Source organism: Callorhinus ursinus, unplaced genomic scaffold, assembly GCF_003265705.2.
Source record: "Callorhinus ursinus isolate GAN/ISIS: 27379988/994484 unplaced genomic scaffold, GSC_fseal_2.0 scaffold31, whole genome shotgun sequence".
Taxonomy (NCBI): domain Eukaryota; kingdom Metazoa; phylum Chordata; class Mammalia; order Carnivora; family Otariidae; genus Callorhinus; species Callorhinus ursinus.
Genome location: NW_027397093.1, coordinates 9,016,879 through 9,030,135, shown reverse-complemented (window position 1 = coordinate 9,030,135; position 13,257 = coordinate 9,016,879). Strand labels below are relative to the sequence as shown.

At 43.2% G+C, this 13,257-nt stretch overlaps 1 protein-coding gene across 13 annotated transcripts in view; it reads right to left on the bottom strand.

The window, feature by feature from the left end:
• The window catches only part of KCNMA1 (potassium calcium-activated channel subfamily M alpha 1), a 746,792-nt gene that overhangs the window by 91,413 nt on the left and 642,122 nt on the right, over window positions 1–13,257 (bottom strand). For all 13 annotated transcript variants that reach the window (XR_012374213.1, XM_073878759.1, XM_073878761.1 and 10 more), the window contains one exon: window positions 1,006–1,099. Coding sequence is in view for 12 of the 13 variants with exons in the window: in XM_073878759.1 (XP_073734860.1) it covers window positions 1,006–1,099 (94 nt within the window). In the remaining variant the exon portion in view is untranslated. The remainder of the gene's footprint in view (window positions 1–1,005; window positions 1,100–13,257) is intronic.

Here is a 13,257-nt window from a genome sequence, read left to right as displayed (position 1 = left end):
AAAGAAAAGAAAAGAAAAGAAAAGAAAAGAAAAGAAAAGAAAAGAAAAGAAAAGAAAAGAAAAGAAAGAAACATCAAGCATCAAGATGTCAGGTGTTTCCATGACAGTGATCATTTAGGGATCACTCCTGTTTCATCACCGAGGTGCTAGAGAGGTAGGATGTTAGAGGAAATAAGCACTGGGATTGGCAGATGAATCAAAAACAACCAGGGGAAATGAAAGATGAAGAGGCCCAAAAGAGAAATCTGCAGAACTCTGTTGAAATTTGGTTTCATTTGCCATTTCCAAGATGAAGCCATAGTCAAGATGGATGGATGGAAGGAAGGAAGGACAAAAGGGAGGGAGGGAGGGGGGGAGGGGGGGAGGGAGAGTACACACACACTCTATTTCATAATTAATATTGCTTTTAGCCTGAGCAGAACTGGATTACTTTTGAACTTTGCTTTGTCAAGTCCACAGATTATTAGACTTTTTTATCAGTCAAAATCAATTAACAGAAATTGGATTTCAATCGACAGGATAAAAAGAAGGTAATCTTCAGGTTCATTTTTGATTGTGATGATACATCTCACATATGGCCTTAAGTACAGAAAACAGTCCTCGGAGGGACTCCAGCAGAAAGAGACTCGCCGGAGGCAAACTAACCACACGCGTCTCTCTGATTGGTTCCCGGCGTCATTAGTGCCACTGCTGTTTAGGAACTACACATAGACAGGACATGGTGACAGCTAAGACTTTAAAGCCTATGTATTTTTCAAACAGCTTTTCAAACTGTTTTTCATGACAGAATTTTTTCAGCTCTATCATTAACTGCTGACAAGCTGACAGAATAAATACTCCAGCCTTTAAGAAGCCACCTAACGATGGGTCCCCTCCCCCGCCTCGTGCTTGCCTTGCCGGGGGAGGGGAGGCGCTGGGCCCAGGCCGGGCGGGGAGGGGGCCCTGAGGGGAGGAGAGGAACTGGCAGGGGTGCCCCGCGTGGGCCCTCGTGGCCCCTCTTCTTACCTCATCAGCTTGGGTGAGGAGCTCGGCGAGTTCCGCATGCCTCCGTTCCGCTGCTTTTTTTTGGGGGACAGTGTTGATGGCTGCTCATCTTCAACTGGAAAGACAGGCAGCTCATGAGATTATGAACAGTTGGAGGGCAGACTGAGAGATACAGGCAAGATATCAAAGGACACACACTCACGGCTCAGTCACTCACTAGGAACTCATGACTGTCTTTTAGGACCCAGTGACAAAGACCAAATGTGTTAGTCAAAGAGGCCGGCTTAGAAAAGGTGAAATCATCACCTCTTAGCACTCCAGCTTTTGAACATGCACTTGAAACAGACTACACCAGTTTGTAAGCACCCTGCCATAAGAGAGAAAAGAAATCATGATTTATCCGTATATAAAAAATATTCACATATATATATTATATATATATGTGGGAACACTCAATCATTATTCTTAGAGTTAATTTCAGTTACTTCGCTGAGTAATCAAATGGGTTTTTCCAAAACCACAATCAGAAATAAAGTTGTATGGGCAATGGCAGCAGAAGAGCAGCCAGCCAGTTGATCCTACAAACGAACCAACTTAGCTGGTGCCTAATCCCTGCACGCCAGAGCAAGAGCCTTGGAGAGAGGCAAGGAACCGAGGCCTTGACAGCCAATGTTTCAATCAGTCAGGACTGGGAACATTGGTGCCTGCTGGCTCAAGGATCCCCACCCCATCTCAGCTCTGTCCCTGCTGCTCCCTAGAGGGAGAGCATGTGGGGGCGTGCACATGGGATCCTTTCTCCACTCATTAAGACTGGACTGTGAGGTTGGAGAACCAGGCCGGAGAAGAGCACCCGAATGAAGGAGGAGGTTGCCACTGAGTGATATCTCTGATGATGTGGTAGGGGGCAAGGAGGGAGGGCAGCAGAGGGCGTTGGAAACCAAAGGCTGTTTTCCAAATGTCTAAACCACACAGATTGCTAAGCAATGTGAAGGTTCGCTCACAAACAACACAGCACACTCTACTGCTTTTGCCCAAAGACACCCACTAATAAGCTTTATAGATGTATTAGCTTGCATCATGCTTCTTTTTAAGAGAGCTGCTTGATAATTAGCAAATGCGCACCCAGCCTGTCACCCAAGGGCATCAGCAGCAAAACTCTAGCCCTCCTCTACCCACCCCCACAATTCAGGCTAAAGCTGTAATGTCAAGAAGGAAAAATATAGGATCCTTGGATTCTTAGAGTTGACTGCAACACAGACTGGGAGGAAGCACCCTTGAAACCCGGAATGCACGGCAGTTACCTTAAAGCTAAGAAGAGAAATATTAGCAGTGATGACATCAAAAGAAGCTTGACATATGTTAATGGTGTAAGTCTTATTCGGCGGGGGCGGGGGGGTGCGGGGAGGAATGTCATCTCAGCTACTTGACATTGCCCGGGAAGACCCATATCCATATTGGGACATGCATTATATGATACTTCCCTGAAAACCCTAAATAAATTTAGTATGTTACGATACATGGTTCGCAGGGATTCTAATAATCCAACTATCTTCCAAGCCTGCTTCAAAGTACCCCACTTGGTACATTCCCCTATTCCACTGTTAGTCTGGGCTTGTCTATATTCTGGCTGACACATGGAAAGGGAACAAGAATGCAGTGAGGTGAGAGTGATTCCAGAAGCAGCGGAGACAAGAAAGCACCTACCAATGCCCACAGCCCACTCACTCTACCAGCTACTCTCCGGCCCCATCCCCCCTGAGGCCCAGGCTCAGGCTATGACCCTATCAGTCACTTAGGGCTCCAGGCAGGAACTATGTGGCTGGGAGGATATCACATCTTATCAGAAATGAGTATCCACAGCAAATCACACAGAGACTAAACAGCACTTAAAAGATTAAAGGAAATAAATACAAGCCACATAAATGGTATTGAAAAAAATCACTTAGAGTTGATATGCATCTCTCGGCAAGCAAACAGGCACTCTGAGCTTGACCTGAATTCATCTTCCTTTCGCAGGATAGGGGGCCGGGCATCCCAGGTTAATAATGGGGTAGAAAGGCAGTGAGTGAAAGAGAAAGGGAGAGAGAGAGAAAGACAGAGAGAAAGAGAGAGAGAGAGAGAGAGAGAGAGAGAAAGGTGTGTGTGTATAAGTATACTTCTGCATTTTCCCCATCTAAGGATGGGGTAGAAAGTTTTGCACTGATTCCACCCATAATACAAGTTCACCTTTTCATATGGACCACTTGCAATTGCTGTATTGTGTTCAGGGTGACCTCAATTGGTTGTCACATGACAGACTGGATAACATGTGTGCCTATGAGTGGGTCTAGCTGGGGTGAAAAGTTCTCTATCACACGGGCCTTCTTATGGTTAGAGTGACATACCCAGAAAGGTCTTTTACCCAACCTAGGCTACTATGACTAGCTTTATGCAAGGCCACCAGATGTTGCCATGGTTTTGTCCAATTTATTCAGTGAGTCCATTTCAGTAAGGTCCTGAAGAGAAGCCCCACTCACTGGCAGTTCTATTGGAGTCTTTTGCTTAACTATTGTCTCCCCATTTGCACTGGACCTATAATAAATAACTCTCTTTGGTTAAGTTCCCATTATCCTTGCACCTTGTCACTGTTTGTTTACATGCAGTGATCTTCACGTGGAAGATGTGTAAGTTAATACCTGTTACCCAGCTCCAGGGAGACACTTTGTTCTAGTGCTAAAGTTATGCCTCCTTCTATGCAAGGAAACTATTTATTTTCATTGCAACTCAGAAAGATCATCCATCATAATCATACTGCATTTAAACTGGGATTTGTTCTCTTAAATGAAACTCATGTTCACAGGTTTCCTCCTGCACTCACAGGCCTGGAAACGCAGATACGTTCCCTGAAGAAATGGGTGGAAAAAAATGTCTTCAGCTTAAATATATGAATGTTGTGTAATGGAGACCATTACATATGGCTTAGATCCCACGAGAGAAGCAGTGATAACTTCTCTCTCATAAGTAGGTTATAAACCATATTTAATTATTATCCTTTATAGGGATTCTATCAATTTCTGCATATTTAAAGAAAACAGATCTAGAAAAACTTTTAGTTAAGCTATAAAATATAATTTTCATCTCATGACTTCTGTGACTATATGTAAGGAATAAAAATAGAATTAAAAGGGAGACTGAAATTTACTTACTTTCATGAGAGACAAATGTATTGAGGTAATTGGCCACTACCTCATGCCAATGCACATTTATGGGCTCCTACTTAGTCTGTTTTTTGGCTAATTATCATACACCCCTGTCTCTGGCATTTTCACTCGCATCATGCTGTGGAAGCACATGAAGATACGATCTTTGAAAGGAACCTGACTTACTGGCTTCTTTAAAACACAAACAAGTTCAGGAATCCAATGTGGAATTTTTATAGGAGCTGAACTCCATCCAGTCTCCAAGTGCTCATAAAATTCAAGGGCTTGTTTTTGCACATCCCTAAGTATAACACTTAATGTGCTGTTGTAACTTCCCAGCGCTCACTTGTCTAATAGGCTCTGAATCTAACAGTTTTACAGTTGGGGAAGACTCAGTGCTAGAAAAATGTCAGGCAAGTCTAATTAGGCTTCAGATCCCTTGGTTTGCGCTAGAGTTTAATTTAAAGTTACAATGATGTTTTAACATGTTTGCTTATACTTGACTAAAGAGGATTCATTATTTCAATGACATAACCTCCAGACAATGTTCTGGGAATTGATTTAAGATGTGGTGGTAATTCCAACAGCCTTAATGCAGAGTCGAACATCTGTAACAACATTTTACTCGACTTTTCATCGGCATTCTGTTTTCAAGCAAAAGCAAGGCAACATCCTCCAGAAACACTGGCCAGAGCTCTGGGCTTATTTCAAGATGATCACATATTTCACTGGATTTTTTTTTTTTTAAAGAAATCCCTTTCTTTATTGGCCTCGCCAGCTTGCAAACACCATGTCAGGGTTACCAATGCCTCTTTGGGGGCCTTTTGAGTAAAATGGGGCAAGGATTCCAACTTTCAGCTTTTCTAAACAGCCTAATGCTGACATGTGATGGATCCAGAGCTCAGGTCCAGCCTGGGACACATTCCCTCTTCCCCTTCCCCGTTTCTGCCACAGGGTTTGGGGGGATGACGCCCTTTGACACTTAAAGGTGAATTTGTTGGCCGGAGTTAAAAAAACACTTCAAAGGAAATAACCTCAGAAATGCAATAAAAGGCAAACAAACCATAAACATGAATCGACCGGCTATCTCCATTACATTATGAATCACCACATCTGGAGAAACCCACATCTGCACACACTTAGCAGGTCATTAGTAATGTCATATTCACACTGGAATCACTCAGAGTGAGCGGCATGCAAAGTGGCTTGAACGCAAAGGCATCTAGCTAACAGGGCTTCCGACGAAGGTCTTGAGCAAGCTGCTAGACTGGAGGCAGGGTCGTTATAATTGTTATTTCTTGTCTGCTATGGCTTTTCTCTTTGGTATTTTGCTGCCCAACAAGCTGAATGCATGCTGAAATCGACAACAGTACATCTGTCTTCTTCAACCGAGCTCAGCATGTTAAGATAGAACGCTGAAGCGTGCGGTTATTAAAAGAGGGGTGGGCTCCCCAACTCCTTCACCTGGCTCGGCCACAAGCCGAGGATTGTGAGTTGTGTCCTTGGACTCAAATGGGTCTTTGGGATAGCGTGATCTAGCTGCAACCTTGACTGCCAAACATTAACAAGAAAAGAAAATGGAAATGAATCCTTTGCGAAGTTTTTCATTAGGGAAGTTCCAAACGAGTTTTATCACCGAATAGAATTATAGCTTTCCATGAAAAGGGGAGTTTCTTCCTCACAGCTCAACTGCGGTTTTCTTTTACCCTGATGGCTTCTTGAAATTCTTTTTGCTGTGTTTTTGTCATCAATGTCAGAAGGGACAGTATGTCAGAAAACAATCTTGTTTGTGCAGTAATTTCCAAAAACCTACAGAGTACCCTTCTCCCTATGACATACACGGACACCGAAAACTCAGTTTAGCAGCAAGACCAGACCAATTATTTCCTGAAGTCTGCTAGGATGCATCCTACTGAATAATCATTATATTCCAAGTCATCAATCCTCAAAGTTAAAGTATCATTTTCATCTCAAACAGCAGGCTTGGTCAGCTTGGTCGTGATTGCTGCCTGACTTGTGTTAAAAGCCATGGGTTTGCCACTTCTAAGAAAGAAGGAGGCATAGCATCTCCTTGTATCATGAGTGATAAAAAGACAAGTGGGTGCATGTTTTCCATCGTTCAGGATGAGAATCTTGTTTTACCCAAACCGAGGGTAAGGAGAGACTGGTCAAGTTGCCAGGCTAGGGACGTAATAGTGTGCTTCCTATATTCTGTGGGTTTACAGACTTTCTCCCCAAGAAAAATCATGTAAGTCATAGTAATACAGGCTTTTCCCAATATGCAGTTCACAATGGACAAAACTCCCAAGCTGACCCAACCTCTCTCTAATATGATGGAAAGCCTAAGACTGTCACCAGAAAATCTGGGCTACTTAATTCTCAAGGTCTTATAATGTAGCCACGAAAGAGCACTCCCTGGGTGGGAGTGCAGAATGGTGCCCGCTTTCTGGAGGGATGTCTCCTGTCTTATAATCATAGACTACCAGAACCGTAGCTGCCTGTCACACAAACCAGGTGGGTGAGGAGGTGCAGATGCTTCCAGAAGCAGTGAAGGAAAACAACAACAAGAACAACAAATGCTAGATAAACAACCCATACTGTGAGTTTGGTTTTCTAATTGCTGCACAGGAGCACTTGTATACTTGTATACAGTTGGTTCCGGAGGAGTCGCAGAAGCAGGGTAGGATGTGTGCCCATCAGTGAGGTTGAGCAGCTAAGGAGGCTAGGGCACAGTGAGGCCGGCACTGGAGCCAAGCTCTATGCCTAGAGGGTCATGAGCAGCTCAATATCAGAACACGGGGGAGTTGAAGTGGGTGATATCCTTGAAATGAGAGCTTCTGGTCTGGAAACCTTGGGATAACATATATCCCCCAGCAGATGGGTGAACACTTAGCAGTATTATTGGTAAGACCACTCAATAAACTTATATTTGAAAGATCATGGAGACTATTAATACACAGATAATGAAAAGATGAAGGATGCTCAATCTCAAAAGCAAGGCCAACAATAATAACATCTCCAACATATAACATATATAATTGTCTACAACGGAACAATCACTTCATTATTTACATTATCAGGCAGGACAATTTCACAACTTCTAGCTGAGAAATAGGAAATACATTTATTTGGAAAATCTAGAGGATGTGGGTTGAAAATAACACTAACCTGCCATTATGGAACATGAGTTTGGAAGTGGCTCTGTGGACCCGAGCCCAGGCACAGGGGCAACTGCCCCCAGGTAGGCTGACAGGGCAGGGAGGGGAGGTTTGTTGCAGCTTTTTCATTTCTGGCTTTTGTAGAGCTAATAGGAGAAAGGGGAGGGAGACTTTAAGGAACAATAGGTTACGTAGAAGTTAATCACAGGGTGTATTTCTGGCTCTATTTACTGCCTGGGAAACCTGAATTGTGTAAGTTTGAGTCCATCAACACAGAGTAATGAAAGAATTCAGCTCCTACATGGGAGAGAGAGAAAAAAATACTATATAAATATACTAACAGAACCCACATGACCTGGATTGCAATGTTCTCTGTGGAAACGCTGCAGGCCTAATGGATCCTATGAAATCACACAGGGTGGATTAGATGTTACCTACAGAACCCATGCCCCCCCCACCCATCTCAAACCATAAGCCTCATGTTCTGTATGCATCCTGGTAGGAGTCTAACATTCCTCAAGTTCCCCTGTATCTAGAATCTCAGCTCATATATCTTTGCGAAAAACTTGACCTGCTGTAATAACTTGCCCAATGCTCTGATCGGTATTGGGTAGAAAACTCCTTTTGGAGATCTGGTTGCCTTTGGCTCTTTTTTTCTTGGAACAGATTGTTTCTATCATCTCGAGGGCAAAGAAAAGTCTCAAGCAAAGACTAGATATTAGCTTCTCAGAGATGAGACGCAAAGATAAACAATGGGATTCTAAGAGCAAATACACGACTAACATGAGAAATGCAAGAATTTCCTTGAATTATTGCTGTGGAGTTTGGAGATTGGGAGGGCAGTATAAGATGGAAGATAACTTTTACTTTGAATCAAACTGGGGAGAAAAATACAGAAGTCCGACAAAACAGCCCCTTCTCAACTTTCCTTCTCTCCCTGTTCTTTACTGACACCAACGAGATGCTAATGGCTTTGAAGCCAAAAAGTATAGGTATCTGACTCCTTTCTGTAGCTCCGGCACACGCGGTGCCTGTTTGTGGGGGACAAGTTTCAGAGTAGGGATGAGCTTGCCAAGTCCCTGGCACCAAGAGCTGCTTTCTTTCTTCTTCTATTTCTCAAGTTTCAGGGTCAGCAAACCGTAGTCTGGAACATATTTTTGTATACTCCATAAGCTAAAACTGTTTTTACATTTTTAAGTGGTTGGGTGAAAAAAATCTAAGAATAATATTTCATAACACATTAAAGTGATAGGAAACTCAAATTGCAATGGCTATAAATAAAGTTTTATTGAAACATGGCCACAGGTGTTCATTTACCTATTGTCTATGGCCGTTCTCACTGTACAACAGAGTTGAGTCATTGCAATAGAGACCCAGTGGCCTGCAAAGCCTGAGATGTTTACTACCTGGCCCCGATAGAAATTTTTTGCTGATCTATGCTTTCATTTATCTTCTCATATTTTCCTAGCCGTCCAGTTTTTGAAAAGCACGATGTTCTTCCTGATCTGCCAAGACGACCAAGCAACAAAAGGAACCCACGTGGAGCCCACGTCAAGTGCACAGATCTGGGGAAATTGGGAGGGACAGAGGTAGCTTAGCGCTCCGATTATCCCTACTATCCAACCTGCTAGGGGTCTGGCAGGTCCCCCGGCATTTGGGGAAACCAATCAGGTGAGTTTCCCATCTTCCAACTCAAGTGAAGTCAGATTCATCTACCCCGCACTTTGAGAATCAAGGCAAACCACATCTACCACGAGCAATTCCTTGAAGCTGTCAGTGTGTGCCTCAAGTCCACCCTGAGAGAGCCTGCACAAGACAACAGATTAACCATTAGACTAGATATGTTGAAAATATACAGCTTCAACCTTTCCCCAGCTAGCTCAGAGCGATATATAGATGATTATTTCAACCGTCAGCTGCCGCATAGATTTAAACCCCTGCGCAATAACTCCTGGATTCATCTGCCCCTTGTCAAACTTGCACGGCTTTAGTTGGAGGATACATGGTGTGGCAGTTTCACTGTGAATCCAGAATGATCCAGACGGCTGCTGTCTCTTTGTTAACAGGAAGCCAAACTGATGAGTTTGTAATGCATTTCTTATCAAAGGTAGTCTCGGAAAAAAAAATGCGCCCCATCAGTTTGGTTAGAATTTCACATATAGTAGATTCGGGGCTTAATCAGAGCATCTCTGTTATTTTCATGAGGAAAATAGATAATTCTGCATCCATCCCATTAAAATCACTTTATGCTGATGAATTACAGTATTTATAAATTTATAATTATCTTTGGTTTTTCCCCTCCTTCAGTATACTTAATAAAATCATCAGCTAGAGCCCAGAAAACAATGGTGCTTTGTAGATATGAGCATGCTAATATATATTTTTAAGTTAATGCCTATCTTTTTGAGCTGTGTGTCTAAAATGATCATAGCGAATAAAGGGATTGTAATTTTCAACTCATATGTTTAACAAAGACAAAATGGACTATAATGGAGTTTATGGAGCCTGTAAAGGAACTCTTCCTCTAATATGGTTTGTTATCAAATAGATTTGGATTTACCGTCGGATAAATCAGGTCCCTCTGAAATGTACCAAGAGTAAATAACTATATACTACTGAACACAGCTCCTGGCACATGGAGAGTGCTGCCAATTTTTTGTGCTGTTTATTCAGTATGTAAATGCCAGCATTAAAATAGCTATTTGTCCTGTCTTCATTTAAAATTCTGACATTTTATGCATCGTGGGTTTGTTTTTGTTTTTTTTTGCCTTTTGATTTTTAAAAATTTTGCATGAAACTCTCTCTTATCTTGACTCCTGAGGGTTTTGGTGCCCCCTTAAATGTGGAGCCCAAGGCAAGTGTCTCCCTCTCCTTACTCAAGCCCTGGCTGTGCCCTGCCCATTTCCCCAGAGTGTTCTCAAAAACCTGCTGGTTCTGCCGCCCTGCCTGTCATTACAAAGAAGTTAGCTTAGTTTGTATCCGCCTGTGTGTCTATACACTCCCTTGTTCAGAAGTGGGCAAGGCAAATATAAAACAAGAGTTATCCTTTTGATCACTTCATGCTGTTTGCATGAGATTGTTAAGGAAGACCCTTGCAAGAAAGGTTTCCTTGTGGATTTACAAATTGTCAGACATCCAAAGGAGTGGAGAAAAGATTGTGCTGCCTCAGGAATCTGAGATTTGCCACCTGCCTGGGGTGAGAAACAGAACAGAGAGAAGGGGTCAGGTCTCTCATGGACTTAATTTCACACTTCACATCAAATTCTTCTGGCTAACACAATGTTGATTTACATTTTCACTTTGGGGCAAAAGTTTTTACTTGCTTATATGTTTTGATTCAGATGTTACCTTCCTTCTCTTTTTGTTTTTCCTCCCCCGAAACAGCTTCAAGCAAATATGACTGACTGGCAGCAAATGTCCACATTTCATTTCCATTTTCACTTTACTGTTTACATTTTAAAAATTAATGCTTGCTCCAATAATTCTATTTGAAGACCAGCCTAGTGTCTAATAATGAAATTGTTTCCTAAACCATAAGATGTTATGCAGGTAAGGACCATCATTATTATTAATATCATTAATATTACTGGTTCATCCATAAACACCATATCTTCCATTGAGCCAGCTGTGTCAAGAGCCACCAAGAATTCTAATATGTATTCCAGATGGTGGCACTGATACTTTCTTTGAAACTCAGATAAAGGTAAAATGCATGGGTTTTTAGCGCAAGCTAGGTACACTCCATGGCCCGATGAAGAATGTTCTGCCAGAACACTTTAGAAGTACTGTATGTTTTTAACCTTGGGAGGTAAGGACCAGTCTGGATTGTGATTTTACACTAAACACAGCATTTAGTATATTTCTTAAGGGCATAGTCACCTTCTAAAGATGCTCTTGAACTATAAAATCATTATCTGCATTCTACTATAATTTATCCTCAGACAGATCCTGTGCAACATTTTAAAATGCTAGTGCATGGTAGGTCCCTTTCTGGTCAACACAGAGAACAAGGTAGAGAATGCAGGAGGTAAGGCTGAAAGGGGTTTAGAGATATTCTGGTCTCATTCTCTTTGGGCTCAAGGCTACAGTAATATGCAGACCCAGAGCCAGGGCCCAGGTCTGCTGAATTCTAATCCAAACCAATTGCTGTCAGACTTCTGCGCATGAGAGTAGCATGAGAATACAAGTTTCTAGTCAGGCCTAAGTCCCACCTCTGATCCTTATTAGAGCTCTGATCTCAGACAAGTTACTCCACACCTCAGTGTCACAGGATCTGCTGTTATCCCTGCTGGACACATGTGGACACTGGGATTTGGGGATGCTGGGGGTTAAAAGAGATAATCAGGGGCCACATGCTGACAACCCGAGGACCAAATACTGTCCCAACATGCTCTGCTGGGCACAAATTCTGCTCCTCCACGGGATTTTTGTGCGTAGGGCAATCTTTGAGTCTGAAGCTTGTCCCTAAAAATATGCTTTACTAACTTCTGTTTGAAAATCTTGCAAAAGACTGGGCTTCCGTTCCAGGAGGGTGAAGTGTCTCATAAGGCGTGAGCCCACCAGTTGGTCAAACACGCCGGTGCTGGTACTCCAGCCACAGGGCAGGCATCCCCATTTTACATCTCTGGCCCTGGCTCCAATGACTCTCAAGTGTGCCAGGAGGATTGTAAGGTATGGGAGATCCTTCTACATATGTCAACCCATATTGAGCTGCAAGAAAGAGTAACAGTTAACACAGGCCTTGTGACCACACCGCTGGGTCCAAACCCAGGTATTGGCAACTTGCCTAACCTCAGCTTTCTCACCTCTAAAATGGGAATACTCAGAGTACCTTCCCCATAGGGTTGTTGTGAGAAGGGACTGAAAACCTAAGAAGTGCTTAGAAGAATTCCTGGCAAGCTCAGGATAAATCTTACCCATCACTATTACCTTGGCTTTGAGTAATCAAAGTAATTAGAGCTCTCAGCCATTTGGTCCTTCTCCACAAAGCCAGTCTGCTCTTTTGACTTGGTTTTGCTCAGATGGGTTCATGTGCTCTCCTCTGCCTGGAGCAACTGATCCCGTATCTGTGCACTAGGACGGCGTGAGATTCAATTCCCACCCCACAGCCTCTGCTTTGGTTTGGCTGAGGCCCAAAGATTTCAGATGGCCCCAGTGAACTGCTCAGGTCAAAATAATTAGGCTATGCCAAGTGTCATAAGAACAAAAAAAGCCAGAAAATGTTTAAATGGGCCTCAATTGGAGAAGGCTGGGACCATTCAGAGCAGTAACAAATGAAAGTCAGATGGGAACATGGAGAAAACCCACTGTTCCCTCTAAATTACAGGAAATTGGTACTGTCTGACTGTGAGGGGCTCTTTCCCTTGAACTTCTGGTGGGGGGTCACGAGCTGGGGGCATGCATGTGGGCAACGGTGGGGGTCAGGAGAGCGATGGGGCAGAGGGACAGTGACTCACTGTTCTTTCCCACAGGTCGCCTTTTCACCTACCTACACTGTCCATCCTTCAAGAAATAGGTTAACCTGCCTCCTCCAGGAAGACTTCCCTGGCAACTGTCATAAGATAGAATCCCTCCTTTCTCTACAAATCCCTTGGCATTTCTCATCTCACACCCCTGTGACATCTCCTTATATTTTGGCATTATAGTTTGTTTTCCATTTCAATATGTCCTATTCCCCAATTAGACTTAGAAGTTCCTTTACTGCAGTTTATGCATCTATGAATCTCTCACACAGTGCTGAGCCCCTGGTGATGTTCCTAAGAAACAGATCCTAGTTGCCAGAGAGGTGGGATCGCAAAGGGAAGAAGCTCAAAGGGAGCCCAAGTTCGTCCCAGCTTGGATCAAAGGCGTGCCTTGGAAAGACACCTCCCTCCCAGAGGATCGGCATTCATTAAGTAGATGGGCATTTTCAGCTCTGATCTGCAATGGTTTTGGGC